Source organism: Littorina saxatilis, linkage group LG17 (genome assembly GCF_037325665.1).
Source record: "Littorina saxatilis isolate snail1 linkage group LG17, US_GU_Lsax_2.0, whole genome shotgun sequence".
NCBI classification, from domain to species: Eukaryota; Metazoa; Mollusca; class Gastropoda; order Littorinimorpha; family Littorinidae; genus Littorina; species Littorina saxatilis.
Window position 1 is genome coordinate 14,005,553 of NC_090261.1, and position 19,220 is coordinate 14,024,772.

The following is a 19,220-nucleotide window of genomic DNA, read 5'->3' on the forward strand; positions in this document are numbered from 1 at the left end:
TGACCTATGCTGGCTAAGGACAATGACCACTGGCCAGGTGATACTATAGCCGAGTCCCCGCAGACCATTGTGAATACAAAGAATGGGAGACTGGAGAGAAAGAGTATATTCTGTCTCCGCCTGTCCCAGGTAGACAGCCGGCACAGCCCGTGCAGAGAACAAAACGGAGCAAAGCTCATTGTTCCCTGACCACTGTGCGAGACACCCTGCCGAGAACAAAAGAGAGTCAAGCTCATTGTTCCGCGACCGCTACCCGCGACGAGCGCGGGCAGCTAACACAGCCACCTGTCCCAAATGGAGCAGAGAAGGAGTATGTAACGTAGCCTGGAAAGCCGTACATAGCACCCCCGCTGTGTAGAAAGGCCTCGATAGAGGAGAAGAACGGTTGTCAGGCCAGGACCATAGAGGCACAGACTGTGAAGACAGTCTAACAGCGCCCACCCCGTCCAACCCAGAGGGAGGGAAAGGGTGGACCCGCGACAAGCGCGGGCAGCTAACACAGCCACCTGTCCCAAAAGGAGCAGAGAAGGAGTATGTAACGTAGCCTGGAAAGCCGTACATAGCACCCCCGCTGTGTAGAAAGGCCTGAGCCACTCCATGCCCCAGATGGGGAGGGGGGTGGCTCGTCACAGCAGTAAGAGCGACGGAGAGAGACGAACCGAGCAACGGCCGACCCCCCTCCGTCCACCTGCCGTAGTCCTATAGCCCATCACCCGCCCACCCCGATAGGGGAGGCGAACGATTGTCGGGCCAGGACAATTGAGGCACAGACTGTGAAGACAGTCCAACAGCGCCCACCCCGTCCAACTCAGAGGGAGGGAAAGGGTGGAACGCTACTCCAGCCCCCACCCGATCCCGCCCGGTGGGCGGGAAAGAGTGGGCCACTGATACCCCCCCCCACCCTGCCCCAAATGGAGCAGAGAAGGGGTATGTAACGTAGCCTGGAAAGCCGCCACCCGAACGCGCCCGGGGGGCGGGAAAGGGTGGGAAGCTAACACGGCCCCCTGCCCGCAAAGGGCAGAGTGGGACAAGCCCTGGCCGTGACTTACCGTGCCCCCCCACTCCCCCTTCCTCACGGTAAGGGGGCTGCATGACCGACCCAGCAGTGCTGTTTTAAAGCAAGCCGAGCGGCCAAAGCAGGCGGGGAGCTGGCCCCCTCTCCTAAAGGAGAGAGTGCTCGCGAACAACCCAGTCTACCAGTGGCAGAAAGGACTGAACCGAACTGGCCGTTTGCACCAGGCGACGGTGCGACGCAGGAGCGCCCCCCCTATCCCCCCCCATTGGCGGGGGGCTGCGTAACACACTGTGAAGTACCGGCGGTAATCAGAGTGGTTAAACGCAGGCAGGGAGCAGGCCCCCCCTCCTAAAGGAAGGGGTGCTCGAGAACAGCCCAGAGCCACCAGAGGCAAAAAACGGGCTGAACCGAACAGGCCATTTGCACTTGACCACAGTGCGAAGCTGACAAACGGGAGGGCGGGAACCGCCGATCGTGCCTGAAACAGCTGAAAATACAGACCAAAACATCGTTAAGTCCCCCCAAAAGGAGGACATTGACTGATTCCTCTTACTCAGAGAAAGGGGAAAGAATAGCCACACGGCCACCCCCCCCCCCCCCCCCCATCAGTCGCACCGACGACGATCCAACAAAAAGTCTATAAGGAGCCTAAAGGCTGATTAACCCCAACAGGGGAAGCGAGCTGTGAAAGAACTGAACCCGCCCTCGGAGGGATAGGAACATAAAAAGAAGTGCTGTTTGACGGATCTACGACCCGCATAATAGGCAAATCAAAGTTCTTAGGCTACTCTTAGGTATAGTTTTCTAAACCAGGCTAAGAGCCTTGTCACCTTCCAGTCTCGCGCCAAGATTAGCTTTGTTGTCGGCCATTTTAAGACCGGCGAAAAACAGTCACCCAGAACAAAAAACTTCTGCGTGCGTGTTCAACACAAAGCTATCAACATTTATACCAAACATACACAGGAAAGATCTCACCAAAAGGTAGGCGGACAGGTAGACCCCCAAGAACCGGCTAGTCTCAAGGACGAGCAGGCATGTGAAGGCCAAAAGTGAGAGCGAAATTCGGACACGTCCACCGTGTGTTGTCGAAAGTCGAGAATGATTATTACGGATGCTGGCGCTCACGTGGTGCGCAGGGTGTTATGGGTAACCGAGCAAGGTCAGGTAATTTGAGAGGTTTTTCGACATCTAGCATGTGGGACTAAAGTCAATGCATTCATAAGAATTGGAGTAAGAATATGTGATTAAATCCATGTCGGAGTTCGGTGGGTTAAAGAAACATGAAAATACTAAGCATGAATCCCCCATGATTAAAATTGAATAAAGTTTTGTTTAAACCAATCCCCCAAAAACCGCTTATGGCTGCCTAAATGGCAGGGTAAAAACGGTCATACACGCACAAAAAAAAGTGTAGGTTCAGCCCATAAATGAAACAGAAGAAGAAGACAAATGACAGGGTAAAAACGGTCATACACATAAAAACCATGGGGGTTTCAGCCCATGAACGAAGAAGAAGAGGAGAAGAAAAAGAAGAAGAAGAAAACGGAAAAAACTGGACAACTATACCTGTCAGTGGACCCGTTGTAGCAGTAGTTGGGCAGCAGATCATAGTTGAGCTCCCAGAAGATGTGGAGAGTGATGCGGCCGTACGGAGCCGAGACGCTGTGGTTGGCTTCTTGCAACATGGCGTTGAAGTCCATCAACTCCAGGTGCTCTCCCAACATCTGATGCGTAAGGCGGTTGCACGCCAACAGTGCCTCCAGTTCCTGAAATGAGGAATAGATGAGTGGTAAAAGTGTTTCAAGGAAGAAAGCAGCTTGTTTGTTCAATGGGTTTTGTTGTCTAAGATGCTGGTTCTCCCAAGCTCTCGCTTAAATTTATACCAAATTTAAGCTATGAACATGCATTGTATTTGTAAGCTAGCCTTTGAGGATGAAAGCTGCTTGTTTATTCTGTACTTCTTATTGTTTAAAGTGCCAGAAGACTGGTTCCGCTCCCTTTGAATTTTGGTTTATAATTACATCAATTACATGCTTTTATTGTTTGATTCAGTTCCTGTCAGGCCGAAAGTTGAGGTAAATGGAAATAAATGTTACAGCTGGCCATTTGTCATTTTAAATTAATTCACTCATTTGAGACAGCAGATGCCATATGCATGGAGTACCTCTGGCCTAGGGCTAGCTACAACAACTGGACCAAAAAAAGGGGCCGTACCACATAGAGAAACACTGCATCTCTGTTTGACATTTGACTGCAACTGCAAGAGACTCCGTAAGATATTTCAAAAGATGTGAACGATAGCTGGCTGAAGGTAAACCCGGTTGCAGAGTGATGTCATCTCTTTGTGCGATCCCTCAGAGTCTCTCCATGATGAGCTAGGCCCTGCATTCTATCAGCTGTAAAAACCATATGCAGACCTGTTTACCCTAAACCTGAGGCAAGAGTACTTTTTCAAAAAGTTGAGTGTATTTTTCAAAAAGTTAGTGTACTTTGCAAGCAAAGCCATATGGGCTAGGGAAAACGTACGCGTGGGTGCAAACGTGTTTGTGTAAGAATTAATAGCATGTCTTGTGAACATCTTCAGAATTTAACTCCTTGCGATACAACAGGGATAAAACAATTTTATTTACCTGTCAGTTTATAACATTATAACCAGTGTCTTCCAAGCAGATTGATAATGAAAAGATGAAGTTCGTGAAATAACATCTGCGGTTGACAGTGGCAAGTTCATTTTTACAATCATCTCAGAAAACATTGCTTCAGCACGGACTACAGCCTTTTCTTCTGGTAGGATTTGCTTTGCGGGAATGAACTTCATAATTCCTTGGCAGCTTTCAGCGGATTTCTTTGCAGCAACCTTGTCCATTGTGAGTTTTGGAACTGCAGTGTCGTTCGATGTCATATTTCCCAGCATGGGCAACGGAGAAATCTGATTTACAATACTTGCAGTGTGCATGACTTTTTCCCATAGTAGACTCCACAATTCCTGGCTCTTTCTTATATTTCTCCAAGAAAAGCTGGTGCTTCTGCTGTTTAGACTTGGTACAGTCATCCGAAACTGGCACATTTTACCGCTTCATTTTCCCACGATTGTCCAGACGATCGCACGTGCCAACAACTGAACAAGGTTTCCACAGCTGAAGACTCGCTGTCATGGTTATCTCCCTTCGACCAAAACCGGTATCAGTTGTACCATCCCATAATCAGCACACCAACACCGGAAAACGTATTCTAAAATTTTTCTTATGCGTATTTTGTGCGTGTGTCGCGTATTTGCGTACCAATAATAATTTGGCGTACAAAATACGCCCAAATCGTACTGGTAAACAGGTCTGCATATGCCTCTCAGATCTAACTGATGTTGCCCGCTCAAGAACCCATCTACAGATCCTGCAAACACCCGCTATACGCAATTCTACTGACGATGCATATCTGTTTCTGTATTTGCTGGCTTCCTGCAAGGTTTGAGTGTTTACAAATTGAGGAAACTAGCTTTGGTGACTTTGCTTGGATTATTGTAAAGTCTAAAACTGACAGAGTTACTTCCCATGTAACAGGAGACTAAGAGTTAATGAATGTGAGAGACAAGAGCGGGGTAGAGAACTTACTGCACCAAGAAAAGAGGCTTACCATTATACCGGTGAGATCGCCAGCCTCAAAGCGCCCAATTGCTACGTTCAGCGCGTTCTTCAAAGCTGTGGTTACCTGCTGGGCAATCAGTCGGTTGAGGTCGATGGAACGACCCAGTAACTGCACCGTGAAAAAAAGAGAAAAAGGATTAGTCACGGATCCAAACCTCCTCCACAGACGTGGTACAGCTACTTATATGGCGGGGTGACTGAAAACAGTGGTACACATAATCTTGCCCTTTGGATGACAGGGTTACCTCCTGTGTACACCAGGGGTGTGAAACGCAGGTATGCTCAGCAGCAGCAGCAGATCCAAACTGACATAGATCTTTCAAAATCATACTGGGACTGACCTGAACATGCCTCTGCTTGAGCAAAGTCTTGTAGCGATTTGGAGGCGGATAGGAAATCTTCTCACCGGCACTCATCAATTCTGCACGGTAACGTTTGTCCAGAAGAATGCTGCAATGAATCAAGAAATTCCACAAACGTTGTCACTTTTGTTTTCGCAATCTTTCAACATAATAGGCATCATTTCTTTCCAAATGAATTGAAGTGCATTTTACAAAAACAAAGTGTGTGTCCCTCCACTAAAATCAAGACTTCTAAACTTAAAACTGACCTTTCTTTCTTTTTACCCATAAAATTGCTTTTGGGCTTCCTAAAACATTCAGATATCAACAAAGTGGAAAAATATGAACAAGAGTTATATTTCTCATTTTAGACAGGCATAATTCATAGCTATGTTAAAAGCTAACAATGATGTGTTCATGTAGAAAAAAACATAGGAGCATAGAGACAGACAGACAGACAGACAGACGCTCACCTGCCAGCCAGATGCTTGTAGTACACCAGAATTTGGTCGCTCAGTTTGTAGACAAACTGATCAAAGCACAAGTTGACCTGAAAAAAGATTCGACTCAAATCATGAAGTGCTGTGACAAGCCCCTGAAACTCAAAGTTTATACTGACTGTTTTACATAATAATAACTAAATTTTGCAGAATTAAATAACAAGTCGCGTAAGGCGAAAATACAATATTTAGTCAAGTAGCTGCCATTTTTCAGCAAGACCGTATACTCGTAGCATCGTCAGTCCACCGCTCATGGCAAAGGCAGTGAAATTGACAAGAAGAGCGGGGTAGTAGTTGCGCTAAGAAGGATAGCACGCTTTTCTGTACCTCTCTTTGTTTTAACTTTCTGAGCGTGTTTTTAATCCAAACATATCATATCTATATGTTTTTGGAATCAGGAACCGACAAGGAATAAGATGAAAGTGTTTTTAAATTGATTTGGACAATTTAATTTTGATAATAATTTTTATATATTTAATTTTCAGAGCTTGTTTTTAATCCGAATATAACATATTTATATGTTTTTGGAATCAGCAAATGATGGAGAATAAGATAAACGTAAATTTGGATCGTTTTATAAATTTTTATTTTTTTTTACAATTTTCAGATTTTTAATGACCAAAGTCATTAATTAATTTTTAAGCCACCAAGCTGAAATGCAATACCGAACCCCGGGCTTCGTCGAAGATTACTTGACCAAAATTTCAACCAATTTGGTTGAAAAATGAGGGCGTGACAGTGCCGCCTCAACTTTCACGAAAAGCCGGATATGACGTCATCAAAGACATTTATCAAAAAAATGAAAAAAACGTTCGGGGATTTCATACCCAGGAACTCTCATGTCAAATTTCATAAAGATCGGTCCAGTAGTTTAGTCTGAATCGCTCTACACACACACACACACACACACGCACGCACGCACACACACACGCACATACACCACGACCCTCGTTTCGATTCCCCCTCGATGTTAAAATATTTAGTCAAAACTTGACTAAATATAAAAACAAGAAGGGCTTAAATTGTTGAAGAATTCTTTATCAACTTCTGCAGAAGCTGATTTCACAATGCATGAAAGAGATGATTCAGACGATGACAAAATAAAAAAGCTTTAAAAAAAAAGTTCCATGTCAATAAATATCTATACACAGACCAAGGAACCCCTGTTTATACTTGGATTATTCTCAAACAAACTTAGCGTATTTTCAGAAAAATGAGTGTACCCCACACAACATTTGAACATCGATGATTAAAACATGTTTCGCACGCGTCCGTTGCACCGTTAATTAAGTTTACCAATACATTTAAAACAATCGATTCTTTCAATGTTTAATGACAAAAGCTGTAATCATTGATCAAATGCTGAGTTATAAAGTTATTTCTAATCATTAAAATAAGCAGTGCCCCAGTAAATAGACAGGAATGCGTTTGTGAAGAAAAGTAGTCCAGGAATTTTTCTCGCCGTATTTCTTTTTCAATCGACCGTACTGATCATATTTTAGACAAAATGGCGTACAAAATAAGGTGCAATCATATGGGTTCCCAGGTCTGTATACACAATGCGGACTGACCTCAGCTTCAATCTCGTCATACAGGAACTGTCTGCGGAAGCGGTGGAGAGCGTACTGAGCGCTGTCGTTGTACAAGTCCATGGGGTACAGGATATACCTGCAAACAGAGGAAGAACCAGGTAAGGAAGAGAGAACAGAAAAAGATATATATAAAGGAGAAAATAATAAAGAAAACAAGTAAGAAAAAAAGCAACAACAAAAAACAAAGAATTTACTTAAAGGAACAAAGACAGGAAGAAAAACAAAGAAAGAATTAAGCAAAGCAATAAAGAAATAAAAAAAGACACATTACTAAATTTGAGCTCTCTCCAGGTAAAATAGCAACAACTCTGAAGCTGTAACACCTGCTCTTAACTTCTTACCTGTCATCTTTGCTTTTACATTCTTTGGTGCAAAGAATGAAGCAATCGTGAAACATTTAAAACAAAATGCATGACTACATAATCATTTTAAATCAAAAACTTACTCCATCATTGCCGGTTCTCTGGTCTCCAGAATGTGGTCTGTTAGCACCCAGGGCATGGACATCTCAATGGGAAACTAAAAGCAGCACAGAACCATGAAACCATGGAGATCAAATAACCAAAGGGAAGGAAGCGCTCTAAATGCATACGACATGCGTAATGGAGAAAGCGAGAGTTATACGGAACCAATCTCCTGGCACCTGAGAGAATAACAAGCATTATCATCATTTTCACGAGTTTTCATTCACAAACACTTGGTAAATAAATCTCATGTTCTCCATGCAATAACTCGAGGTGGTGAATGGGTTTGAGCTTTCATGTGAAACGTGGATTGTCAAAGTAAAAGCCAATCAGGCTGATTGTTTGATGTGTGGAACCATCGTGGCTTTGGAGTTGTGTTTCCGAGGACAACGATTGCAAGCATTCACTCTCAAAGACCCAATCAATGTTGATAATTACCGCGGCGACTCATGGTCAATTTGCAACTTGTCTCTGTAATCGCAAAATCCACAACGAAAAGTCATAAACACTTATAAGAAAAGAAATATGCTCAACACTGAATTCACAGGTATGATCGCAGCTCTGTACATTTTCAGACTGGAAGAAAAGCGTCAACAAGCTACGTTTGTCACATACAAGTTTGACGTGTTATCTCGTGCTACTGTGACGATGCTTTGTGGCCCGGAGTTGGATTCTAAAAATTCGTCTCCCTGTGGGTTATTGTTCATTTTGTTGCACAATCAAAATGATGACAAAAACGATGTTTGGTAGCTTGTTGTCAGACCAGCACTTTGTTGTTGGTCCTCGGGGAGCATATCGCCATTTGTCTCATAAAGATGAAACAAAAGACGATATGGTCCCCTTGGACCAACAAAAAAGCTGGTCTGTCAACAAGCCACCAAACATCTTATATTGGAATGAACAAGTAACTTTCATCCTCATGAAACCATGTACTTTTGAGAATTCTAAATGAGAACAGAAACACTGTCGGATTACCAACATTCATCGTTCAGATAATAACACTCAAGGATAACAAATTGATGTTTTAATCAAAGAAGCAAACTAGGTCAAACATCTGTGTTTTTAATTGCTAGTCAAAGAAGCATACACAAGGGAATAAATTCATCGTGGTAATATCAAAATCACCAAGTAAACAGACAGGACCAATGAATCTCACCTGAATGCGAGAACCCATCGTCATTTCCAAGAAGAATTCCCTGTACCACAACTGAGACAAGTCGCAGCAGTTGAATAGTGACCCTGGAAAAACAAAAAAAGACAAATGTAGACTACTACAGAATTGTATTCATATGCATCTGCTTAATTTGTCTTCTTGCTATGGTTTTCATTCATCTGTATGAAAATAATTTACTGAAGTGTTTTTCATGCAGACAGTGAAAATCTGGATCCTACATGACAAATTTTGTTGCTGTCTAGGCTTGCCTTGAGAAAGGGATTGAACAGGAGCTGTATGTTCTTTTCTATGACTGACTCTTCATTCTTGCAGCTGTTTTTACATCACAACTCCTTTGCTTATTTAAAAAGAAGAAACAAACAAACACAAAGGAAAAAAAAGATAGAAAGAAATCAATCAATCCATCAATAATCAACCAATTGTTCTGCTTATTCAAAAAGAAGAAAGAAAATAGAAACAGGCAAATAAAAGACTTCAGGAAAGAAAAGAATGAAGAAAACAGTCAATCAAAACCAAGCAGCACTGACTGTAGCTGCCCTACATGCCAGAGGGCATAGGCTAGCGGACACAAAGTCATTAATTAATTAATTAAGTAAGTAAGCAATCAAATAAGTAAAAAAAGAACGTAGGCACTGACTGTTGAAGTTGATGAGGTAGTGCCAGTGGAAGGAGAGCTGGTGGAAGTCCTCTATGTGAGCCAGGTGTCGCTGATCCATCTCTTTGCGCAGCGCCTTCATCCCGATCAGCGACTCCAGCATGGTACGTACCATGTAAAGCTGTGAATATAAAAACATTGTTTAGACTCTGTGTGTGTGTGTGTGTGTGTCTGATCCATCTCTTTGCGCAGCGCCTTCATCCCAATCAGCGACTCCAGCATAGTACATGTACGCACCATGTACAGCTGATATTTCAAACAAATCAGTTCTTATCTTTGAAGAGTTATTCAGATCTGTTGTGTGTTCAAACACTTAGAAATACGCTGTAATTCGAATCGTAGCTCTCAGAATGTTATTCAGGCTTTTATATACACAATCAGCACCATTCAGTTGAGAAAAAAAAAAGATTACCTGACAGTTTATTTCGGACAACAACAATCCCCACAAATAGCCCCACAAAGAGTCCCTGCATGTAATACTAAAAACCTAAGGCATTTTACAGACTTTCAAAGTAATCTGTTGTTAGCATAATAACACAGACATGCATTTGCATGTGGAGCATGTTTTATTCATTTGATTATGTAAAAAAAAAAATTAAAATTCACCTTTAGATCTAATTTGACTGTAATATAAAGTCCTATTGACAACAGCCATTGCAGAAACAACAGCAGCAACCGAGATCCAACCACGCACACCATACCTGGGTAGAAGAAGGGTCAGCATTTCTGCGAGGAAGCTTGATGGGAAAACCACCGTCAGGATCTTTCTTGCCCTGCATGGCTGGGTCGCCCTGGGGTTCTGTGCCTCTGTACCAGTCTGCACACGTGTCTCGCACAGACTTCAGGATTCTGTGAATTGTCAGCAAGTAAAATATTTCTGTGAAACAAATCAGAACACTGATCCAGGTTTAAATTCGCTTTTGACGCTTCAGATTGTTGTTAAAAAGAAAAATAGATCTGATCAGATGGATACGGATGCTCAAAAACCTGAAAAACAGTATGTACCACTGTCCAGATCCGTACTTACAGCATACAGTACTTGACTTGCTATGATATTTGGGTAAAACCTACACAGAAATCTAACAAACCCAGCAAGTTGAAGAAAAAAATCAGCAAATAAGATTTATATCCTCGAATAATGCACAACACCACTTCCCTTTCCTTCCTCCCCCCGCCCACTCCTACAGTAACAGTCATGGTCATTAAATTTCATCATTTTCTATATTCATCCCCAATTTGTATTACTCTGCTGAAAGTCAAATACCCTGACATAGACGGGCGCTGTGGCGGGGTGGTAAGACGTCGGCATCTTAATCGGAAGGTCGTCAGTTTGAATCCCGTCCGTGGCAGCCTGGTGGGTTAAGTGTGGAGATTTTTCCGATCTCTCAGGTCAACTTATGTGCAGACCTGCTAGTGGCTTATCCCCCTTCGTGTGTACAAGCAAGCACAAGACCAAGTGCGCACGGAAAAGATCCTGTAATCCATGTCAGAGTTTGGTGGGTTATAGAAACACAAAAATACCCAGCTAGCATGCTTCCTCCGAAAGCGGCGTATGGCTGCCTAAATGGCGGGGTAAAAACGGTCACACATGTAAAATTCCACTCGTGCAAAAACAGGAGTGTTTGTGGGAGTTTCAGCCCACGAACGCAGAAGAAGAAGAAAAAGAAATACCCTAACATAACTTCAATACACCGACCTTTCAATAATGTCATTCTTCTTTTTGATGGCCTTGCGCAGAGGATCCCGCAGAAAAAGCTGCACCAGCTCCTGCAGCTGAAGATAGATGTGTCGTCGGATGGCGTCCATGAAAATGGCTTCCATGCGACACATCAAGAGTTGCAGCCCTTTGATCATGGCAATAATCTCCACCAGGGCAAACTTCTCTTCACGACTGTAGTTGTAGCGAGTTGCCTGCAATGAAGCAGTTGATTGTTATTTATGAAGTGAAACAAATACTTTTTAAAAGTCTATATATTGATGGGTTCCTGAGTTATCTGAGTTATTTTAGCTACATAAACCAATTAATCAATTTGTCAATGTATCCACTCATCCATCAGTGTATCCATACATCAATCAGACAGACATGCATTCATTCAATCAATCGATCAAACAAGCAATCTAGCAAACAGACATTTTGTTATTTTATGTATTATCACAAGCCCTCTTGTGAAAATGTGAGACCATCATCCAGAAATGTTCAGTATTAAACAGGTCTGAAAATATGTTTTACAAAAGAGTCAGCCTATCGTTACGCTACAGGTTTTTGTTACCACTGACATTTTTCGCTCTACAAATATAACTCAGTCAATATGTTTATATGCCAATTTGACTTGCTCACATACGTTCAATGAGAGAGAGGCTCTGTCCTGGTTAATTCTGACTGTTTTGAAACATGGTGAGCACAAGCACCTAACAAAAACAATGCTTGATTTGGCTTTGACCACATTCATGACTGCAATTAACACAGCCTCAATCCTCACCCTTTCGTAAGGCTCTGCATTCTGGGGGCAATCTTTGTTTCTGCCTGGCTCCGTGGGGTTCATCAGTTTCCAGGAATTCTGAAAACCACAGCAAAACAATTAAAGTTAAAACATCAAATTTCTGTTCACTTTGATAAGATCTTGAAATGTCAAGGCTACTATGTGTATGACTGAATCCTTCCCCCTGTTTAGTAAGAACTGCATGGTTTGCGTGCAATAAGGTGTGTTCATGCAGCAAAGTGTCCACGTGTGCACAGCCCAAAACTGTACCCTCTCTACCAATCTCTTTATCAACCATGGGCAGGGATATAGCTCAGTTGGTAGCGCGCTGGATTTGTATTCAGTTGGCCGCTGTCAGCACGAGTTCGATCCCAGGTTCGGCGGAAATTTATTTCACAGAGTCAACTTTGTGTGCAGACTCTCTTCGGTGTCCGAACCACCCCCCGTGTACACTACATTGGGTGTGCACGTTAAAGATCCCACGATTGACAAAAGGGTCTTTCCTGGCAAAATTGCTTAGGCACAGTTAATAATTGTCTACCATACCCGTGTGACTTGGAATAAGGCCGTGAAAGGTAAATATGCGCCGAAATGGCTGCAATCTACTGGCCGTATAAAATTTCATCTCCCACGGCATCACTGCAGAGCGCCTAGAACTGTACCCATGGAATATGCGCGATATAAGCCTCATTGATTGATTGATACCTCCTGCTTACACAGAGACTCTGTCTATGTACATTAGGTAGATCCCTGCGCCTTGAGTCTGAGGATACGCGCGCGATATAAGACTTCATATAATTAGAACCTGTGATGTGAGACCCCTCTGATGATAGGACACCTCCTATGAAAAGGACAATTTTTGCTGTCCCATTGTCTTTTACCGTGACCAAATAACACCTGTCATGACAGGCCACCTGCAATGTCGGGACACTTTGGCTGGTCGCAAGTGTGTCCTATTCTTGCAGGTACAGTGGAACCCCCCTTTTAAGACCTCAACAAATCTGAGAAAATCAGGTCTTAAAAAGGAGGGAGTCTTAAAATGGGGGTAAATTGACAGAGGTTATGAACAGAAAGTCTGAGAAAACAGGGTCTTAAAAGGGAGGGAGTCTTAAATCAGGGGTCTTAACAAGGGGGGTTCCAGTATACCACTGTGCTTACCAGTTCCATCACTTGCTGTGTCCAGGCTGAGAGCAGCTGCAGACCGCGTAAAGCCAGGTTGGTCAGCTCCTTGTTCTCCTGGTCAGTGCGCGGCTTCTCACGGGTGGTCGTTGTAGACTGCAATCAAACATCAGTAGGTATACTAACAGTTTCTTCTTTCTTCTTCTCGTCGTTCGCTGTTAGATCGTCAGTCCGGACTGCAGGGCGAAACGTGCTGTCCTCTCCAAGTCCTCTCTGGGGCCGTATAGCTTCTTTTGTTGCGCTGTCTCCTACTAACAGTTTAATTGCACACACTGTGCTATACCTTACTTACTGCCCGACCTTTGTGGATCAGTCAGGTAGCAGCAATGATTTAAACAGAATTATTTAATTCCTGGTAACTTTACAGCGATGTCATTTTGCAACAGACATTATACCATATAATGTGACAGTTAACAACCATTTTAACAACTGGGACGCAAAATATACAGCTTACCGTACGGTCCAGCACAATTCAAAATAAACAAAGCCATGGCTATTTTGCAAAGTTTGGGAAAATGTCTTCCGAGATTCCATCACATGGACAGCATCAGGCAAGCTAAAACACTCTTGCGTGCTTCTGCACGACCTTGACCTACTGACCTCATTATTGAGCCTGGCCAGCTGACTGATGAACTGCAAGTGGTCAGCCCTGATGATGCTGAGACTGGGCATCAGGTTGGACTGAGGGCTTGCGGAGCTGGACTCGCAACACGGCCACTTGCCGGCGTCAAAGTTGGGCGTCTTGCTGATGTACTGGTAGGGAGCGATCTGCATGTCTCCGTAGAGTGGGACAAATGTCAGCTCCTGCAACAAGTAAATGTAGTTCAATGCCAGTAAATGTTATTTGGTCAAACAGAGAATAATATAACGCTTATTTTGTGATTTACAAGTTTAAGCGACCCAATATTTCAAATTCTCATAGATCTGTACGTTTACAGAAAGAAAAGCAAATACACCATTTTTCTGCTTGATCCACTGCTGCTCGAAATGGTGCACAAACCAACAACTTGTCCCAAGTTATCTTTTTCATTTTGTTTATTTATTTATTTATTTTGATGATGTAGTGCCTATTCATCATATTAATTTACATTATAGCTCTGTGAATTGTTGCACTATAATTTGACTTGCAGACTGAATGTGTTTCATTGTCTTGCATCTCATTGCAGGCTCATCAACATTATCTACTTACCAAACAACTTACGTTACATATATATCTGACATGATAACACGTCATCTATAATCAAAAGTGGGTGTTCAAGCAGTTCAGGGAAAGAGTCAACAATGACAGCTTATCTAATCAAAGAGATAGATACGCAATTCAAATTTTTTAGATTTTTCAGCAGATATAATTGTTTCCAATCTTATGCTTGTGACTAACTGCGCAGATTTTTTCTGTGAGAAAAACACAAAAGTGCTTGCAAGATTGAAAGAAATCTTAACAGCACACCAGATTTTATCAAAACTAGTGACACTATTACACAAGAATTCCAAAAACAGATATACTGGTAAGATTGCAAAATTCAGAATACAAAAACAAGAATGGTAGGTTATTGGAGCGTTTAATTTATGACAAAACAAATCGTTACAGTCACTGTACTTCAACCCACAAGTCTTCTAAGTGGATAGACAGACAAAAACTTATGATACAGATGTGTGTCCGTCTTTCCACTTAAAAGATCGCTGGGTCGAAGTACAGTGACTATAACATATTATTTTTTCATCAATTAAACGTTCCAATAAACTATTACGTAAGATCATGGCATCCTAACCAACCTTGAGGATCTTGTCAATTTTGCTTATGCTGTTGATTCGCTTCTTGGCATCCATTTTGTAGATGTTGGCCCCTTCCTCTCTGTCCAGCAGGTAAAGACCCACCGCCATCACCTGCAAAAAAAACAGGACACCAAAATCTTAAAAATCTACGATGAGCGATACAGATACACAATATACAAATGTACAATCTAACAGCAAAAGGAAAGAATTTGTCAGAACATAAGAAAAACATTAAGTGGATATCTTTACTTAGTCTATGTTATGGTACACAGTTATCAAGGAAAGAAGTTGTTGGAACATAAATTAGATGCCCTTGCTTAGTCAAATTGTTATGGTACACAGTTATACCTGTTAATATTCAACATCTCTTTTAAATGTTAAAATAAAAGGACTTCTTTTGTTTGCAGCGGATCTATTAACGTTCAGTAGTAAATGTGCAGGTATGTAAGGCTGAGAATGTTCAAAACCAGGGGATTTTAAAATAAAAAAAAGGGTTTAAAAACTTTTTTTTGGTATGGTTGTTGATGTCTTTTGCCTCGTGAAAAGTTGAAAGATTATACACATTTGGAGGAAATTATTTCTTTATCCACATCTTCCAACTTCAAGATAGGCACTTTCAACCATGAACCTGTTCAGAGACATACACGCATAAAAAGAATATGTGTTCATAGGTTTTCAAGAATTTCTTTCACAACAGGTACTACAGAGGAACCCCCCAATTTAAGACTCCCTCCGTTTTAAGACTTTCAGTTCAAAGCCTTTGTAAATTTACCCCCAATTTAAGAATCCCTCCGTTTTAAGACTTTCAGTTCTTCTTCTTCTTCTTCGGCGTTCCAGAGACTTTCAGTTCAAAGGCTTTTCTAAATTTACCCCCAATTTAAGACTCCCTCCATTTTAAGACTTTCAGTTCAAAGCCTTTGTAAATTTACCCCCAATTTAAGACTCTCTCCGTTTTAAGACTTTCAGTTCAAAGCCTTTGTAAATTTACCCCCAATTTAAGACTCCCTCCGTTTTAAGACTTTCAGTTCAAAGCCTTTGTAAATTTACCCCCAATTTAAGACTCCCTCCGTTTTAAGACTTTCAGTTCAAAGCCTTTGTAAATTTACCCCCAATTTAAGACTCCCTCCGTTTTAAGACTTTCAGTTCAAAGCCTTTGTAAATTTACCCCCGATTTAAGACTCCCTCCGTTTTAAGACTTTCAGTTCAAAGCCTTTGTAAATTTACCCCCAATTTAAGACCACCTCCATTTTAAGACTTTCAGTTCAAAGCCTTTGTAAATTTACCCCCAATTTAAGAATCCCTCCGTTTTAAGACTTTCAGTTCAAAGCCTTTGTAAATTTACCCCCAATTTAAGACTCCCTCCGTTTTAAGACTTTCAGTTCAAAGCCTTTGTAAATTTACCCCCAATTTAAGACTCCCTCCGTTTTGAGACTTTCAGTTCAAAGCCTTTGTAAATTTACTCCCAATTTAAGACTCCCTCCGTTTTAAGACTTTCAGTTCAAAGCCTTTGTAAATTTACCCCCAATTTAAGACCACCTCCATTTTTAAGACTTTCAGTTCAAAGCCTTTGTAAATTTACCCCCAATTTAAGAATCCCTCCGTTTTAAGACTTTCAGTTCAAAGCCTTTGTAAATTTACCCCCAATTTAAGACTCCCTCCGTTTTAAGACTTTCAGTTCAAAGCCTTTGTAAATTTACCCCCAATTTAAGACTCCCTCCGTTTTGAGACTTTCAGTTCAAAGCCTTTGTAAATTTACTCCCAATTTAAGACTCCCTCCGTTTTAAGACTTTCAGTTCAAAGCCTTTGTAAATTTACCCCCAATTTAAGACTCCCTCCGTTTTGAGACTTTCAGTTCAAAGCCTTTGTAAATTTACTCCCAATTTAAGACTCCCTCCGTTTTAAGACTTTCAGTTCAAAGCCTTTGTAAATTTACCCCCAATTTAAGACCACCTCCATTTTAAGACCCAATTTTCTCAGATTTTTGGAGGTCTTAAAAGGTGAAGCGGGAAGAGGAGACAGGAAAGACAGAAGAAAAGATGGACAGACAACATCGCAGAATGGACTGGAAAAAAGCTTTGCGACAACCAAGAAGATCGCTCACAACCGGCAGAGGTGGAGACAGCTAGTGCAACGCTCATCAATGCAGTGCCCCTACAACCCCGACGGACCAGTGAGCAGTAAAACTACTACAAGGGAGGTTCCACTGTACTTCACTCCCAAGTTTCTACCACTCACCTTGACTAGTTGGTATTTCTCCGCAGGCTCCAGGTACATGCGTGACTCGTACATGTGTACACAGGTGTTGACAATGTCGGCCAGAAGGTCCTCGTGACCTGGGATGGCTGCCAGATTTCCCCGCAGCGTGTCGCGGATGCTGTTCTTGGTGGCCAGGTTCATGCTGAGATTCTGCGACTCTTTGAGCGACTCCATGTCCATGGTGGATTTCAGGCACTGAGCAGCTCTGCAAGATGTACGGGAATAAAAGTCAATGGTTTGAAACCAAAGTGCAGAGAAAAGAAACTAACTCCTCTATTTTGCTGGTTACCCAGTGACAGCAGATGAAAGGGATCATACTCCAATTATACAAAGAATCAGTTGAGTGGAACCCCCCATTTTAAGATAACCCCCCCCCCCCCCCCCCCCCCTCAATTTGATTCTTCCCCCTTATAAGGCCTTGATTTTTTTTAGACTTTTTGTTAATAACTTTTGAAAATGTACCTCTGTTTTAAGACTCCCTCCTTTCTAAGACCTGATTTTCTCAGATTTTAAGACTAAGAGGCCTTAAAAGGGGGTTCCACTGCTCTCTGTTGTCTACTTTAACTTTACCTCAATACCTGGACAACCATGAGTGTGCGACTATGAACCTTACGGATGTTTTTATCATCATTATAAGGAAGACAGAACCTGCACCCCACACAGTGATATGACATTCACACCAACACCTTTAAGTTACACAGGTCACACAGTTACATAGGTTGAGTTGAAAAGGTTTAAAACAAACACCTCTGCACTCAGAGCCTAATGAGTAACTCATGTGATCAATGTAATTTTACCTTTTGTAGGCAGAATAATCGTTGCAGACACTGGATTTGACATTCTTGAGTTCATCAAGCTCTGCAAACATGTTGATGAATTTGCCAAGCGTCAGGAGGTAGGCCTCTGACACCAGATCATTGCGCTTCTCCTTGTGACACAGACGCTTCACTTCTCCACAGAACGTGTCTATGGCACGGCGCTAAACGAAGAAACAAACAAAAAGCTTAAATAAGTTTTAGCATTTCAACTTTATTTACAAATGAGTGTGCTTGAAAAAAATTTGAAATCAGGTTTACAACTGAAGACTTATACTTGTAAACAAGTCAAAGCAGAGAATCGCACATCTATGCAATCCCTCTATAAAACTTGCTCCCTGCATAATCAAAAGAGGTACAAGCACAAAAAAAGCGACATTGTCTATTGTCTTCTTACACTTCACTGAAGAATGTATTCACCCTCTTTGAACTTTCAAAATAATGATATGTTATGGTAGAAGCTATGACTATACATACACACACACACAACTCTACCTGAAAGAACATGAACTGCATGAGCTTGTTGATTTGAGGTTCCATGATTTCCACAATTGTCTGATAAATTTGTAGACGGTTCTGTTGCTCATTGCTGTGAACCTGAAAAATAATCAAACCGCATGTCTTTTATAAATGGTGAAAACTAACCTTAAATGCTGGCTTTAACTGTAATAAACCCACAGAGCAACATGTAAACCCCATACTGTTTTTAAGATGTCAGAATTTAGATGAGTGTAATAAGGTGAGTGTAAGAAACAATGTACTTATTTTTAAGATCTTTGAAAAGAAATATCCAGCACAACACATCACAATACATTTAATATTTTTCACTTGGAATGTCTAAATTTCATTTAAAAGTTTCTTTGATCCCTCACAGAGGGAGCCAAGATTACAATGGAACCTGTCCATAATGACCATCAAAGGGACCAACCATACGTGGTTCTTATAGACAGGTGGTTATTTTTTTGTTTTGTTTTGTTTTTTTTTTGCTTGCTGCCCAGCCGACCACGAAGGGCCATATCAGGGCGGTGCTGCTTTGACATATAACGTGCGCCACACACAAGACAGAAGTCGCAGCACAGGCTTCATGTCTCACCCAGTCACATTATTCTGACACCGGACCAACCAGTCCTAGCACTAACCCCATAATGCCGGACGCCAGGCGGAGCAGCCACTAGATTGCCAATTTTAAAGTCTTAGGTATGACCCGGCCGAGGTTCGAACCCACGACCTCCCGATCACGGGGTGGACGCCTTACCACTTGGCCAACCGTGCCGGTAGGTGGTTATTATGGAAAGGCCGTCTATTACACATGGGAAAGAACCCCATCTGGGTTTC

At 42.1% G+C, this 19,220-nt stretch overlaps 1 protein-coding gene across 1 annotated transcript in view; it reads right to left on the minus strand.

Moving 5' to 3' along the window:
- The window catches only part of LOC138953856 (cytoplasmic FMR1-interacting protein 1 homolog), a 42,764-nt gene that overhangs the window by 19,634 nt on the left and 3,910 nt on the right, over positions 1–19,220 (minus strand). Inside the window, exons 4-20 of the mRNA XM_070325813.1 lie at positions 18,381–18,482; positions 17,868–18,049; positions 17,050–17,275; positions 14,815–14,925; positions 13,642–13,845; positions 13,021–13,137; positions 11,863–11,940; positions 11,079–11,293; positions 10,084–10,231; positions 9,365–9,503; positions 8,710–8,792; positions 7,535–7,608; positions 7,069–7,165; positions 5,471–5,547; positions 4,998–5,106; positions 4,646–4,765; positions 2,582–2,781 (exon numbers count right to left, since the gene is read on the minus strand). Of these exons, the coding sequence (XP_070181914.1) occupies positions 2,582–2,781; positions 4,646–4,765; positions 4,998–5,106; positions 5,471–5,547; positions 7,069–7,165; positions 7,535–7,608; positions 8,710–8,792; positions 9,365–9,503; positions 10,084–10,231; positions 11,079–11,293; positions 11,863–11,940; positions 13,021–13,137; positions 13,642–13,845; positions 14,815–14,925; positions 17,050–17,275; positions 17,868–18,049; positions 18,381–18,482 (2,282 nt within the window). The remainder of the gene's footprint in view (positions 1–2,581; positions 2,782–4,645; positions 4,766–4,997; positions 5,107–5,470; positions 5,548–7,068; positions 7,166–7,534; positions 7,609–8,709; positions 8,793–9,364; positions 9,504–10,083; positions 10,232–11,078; positions 11,294–11,862; positions 11,941–13,020; positions 13,138–13,641; positions 13,846–14,814; positions 14,926–17,049; positions 17,276–17,867; positions 18,050–18,380; positions 18,483–19,220) is intronic.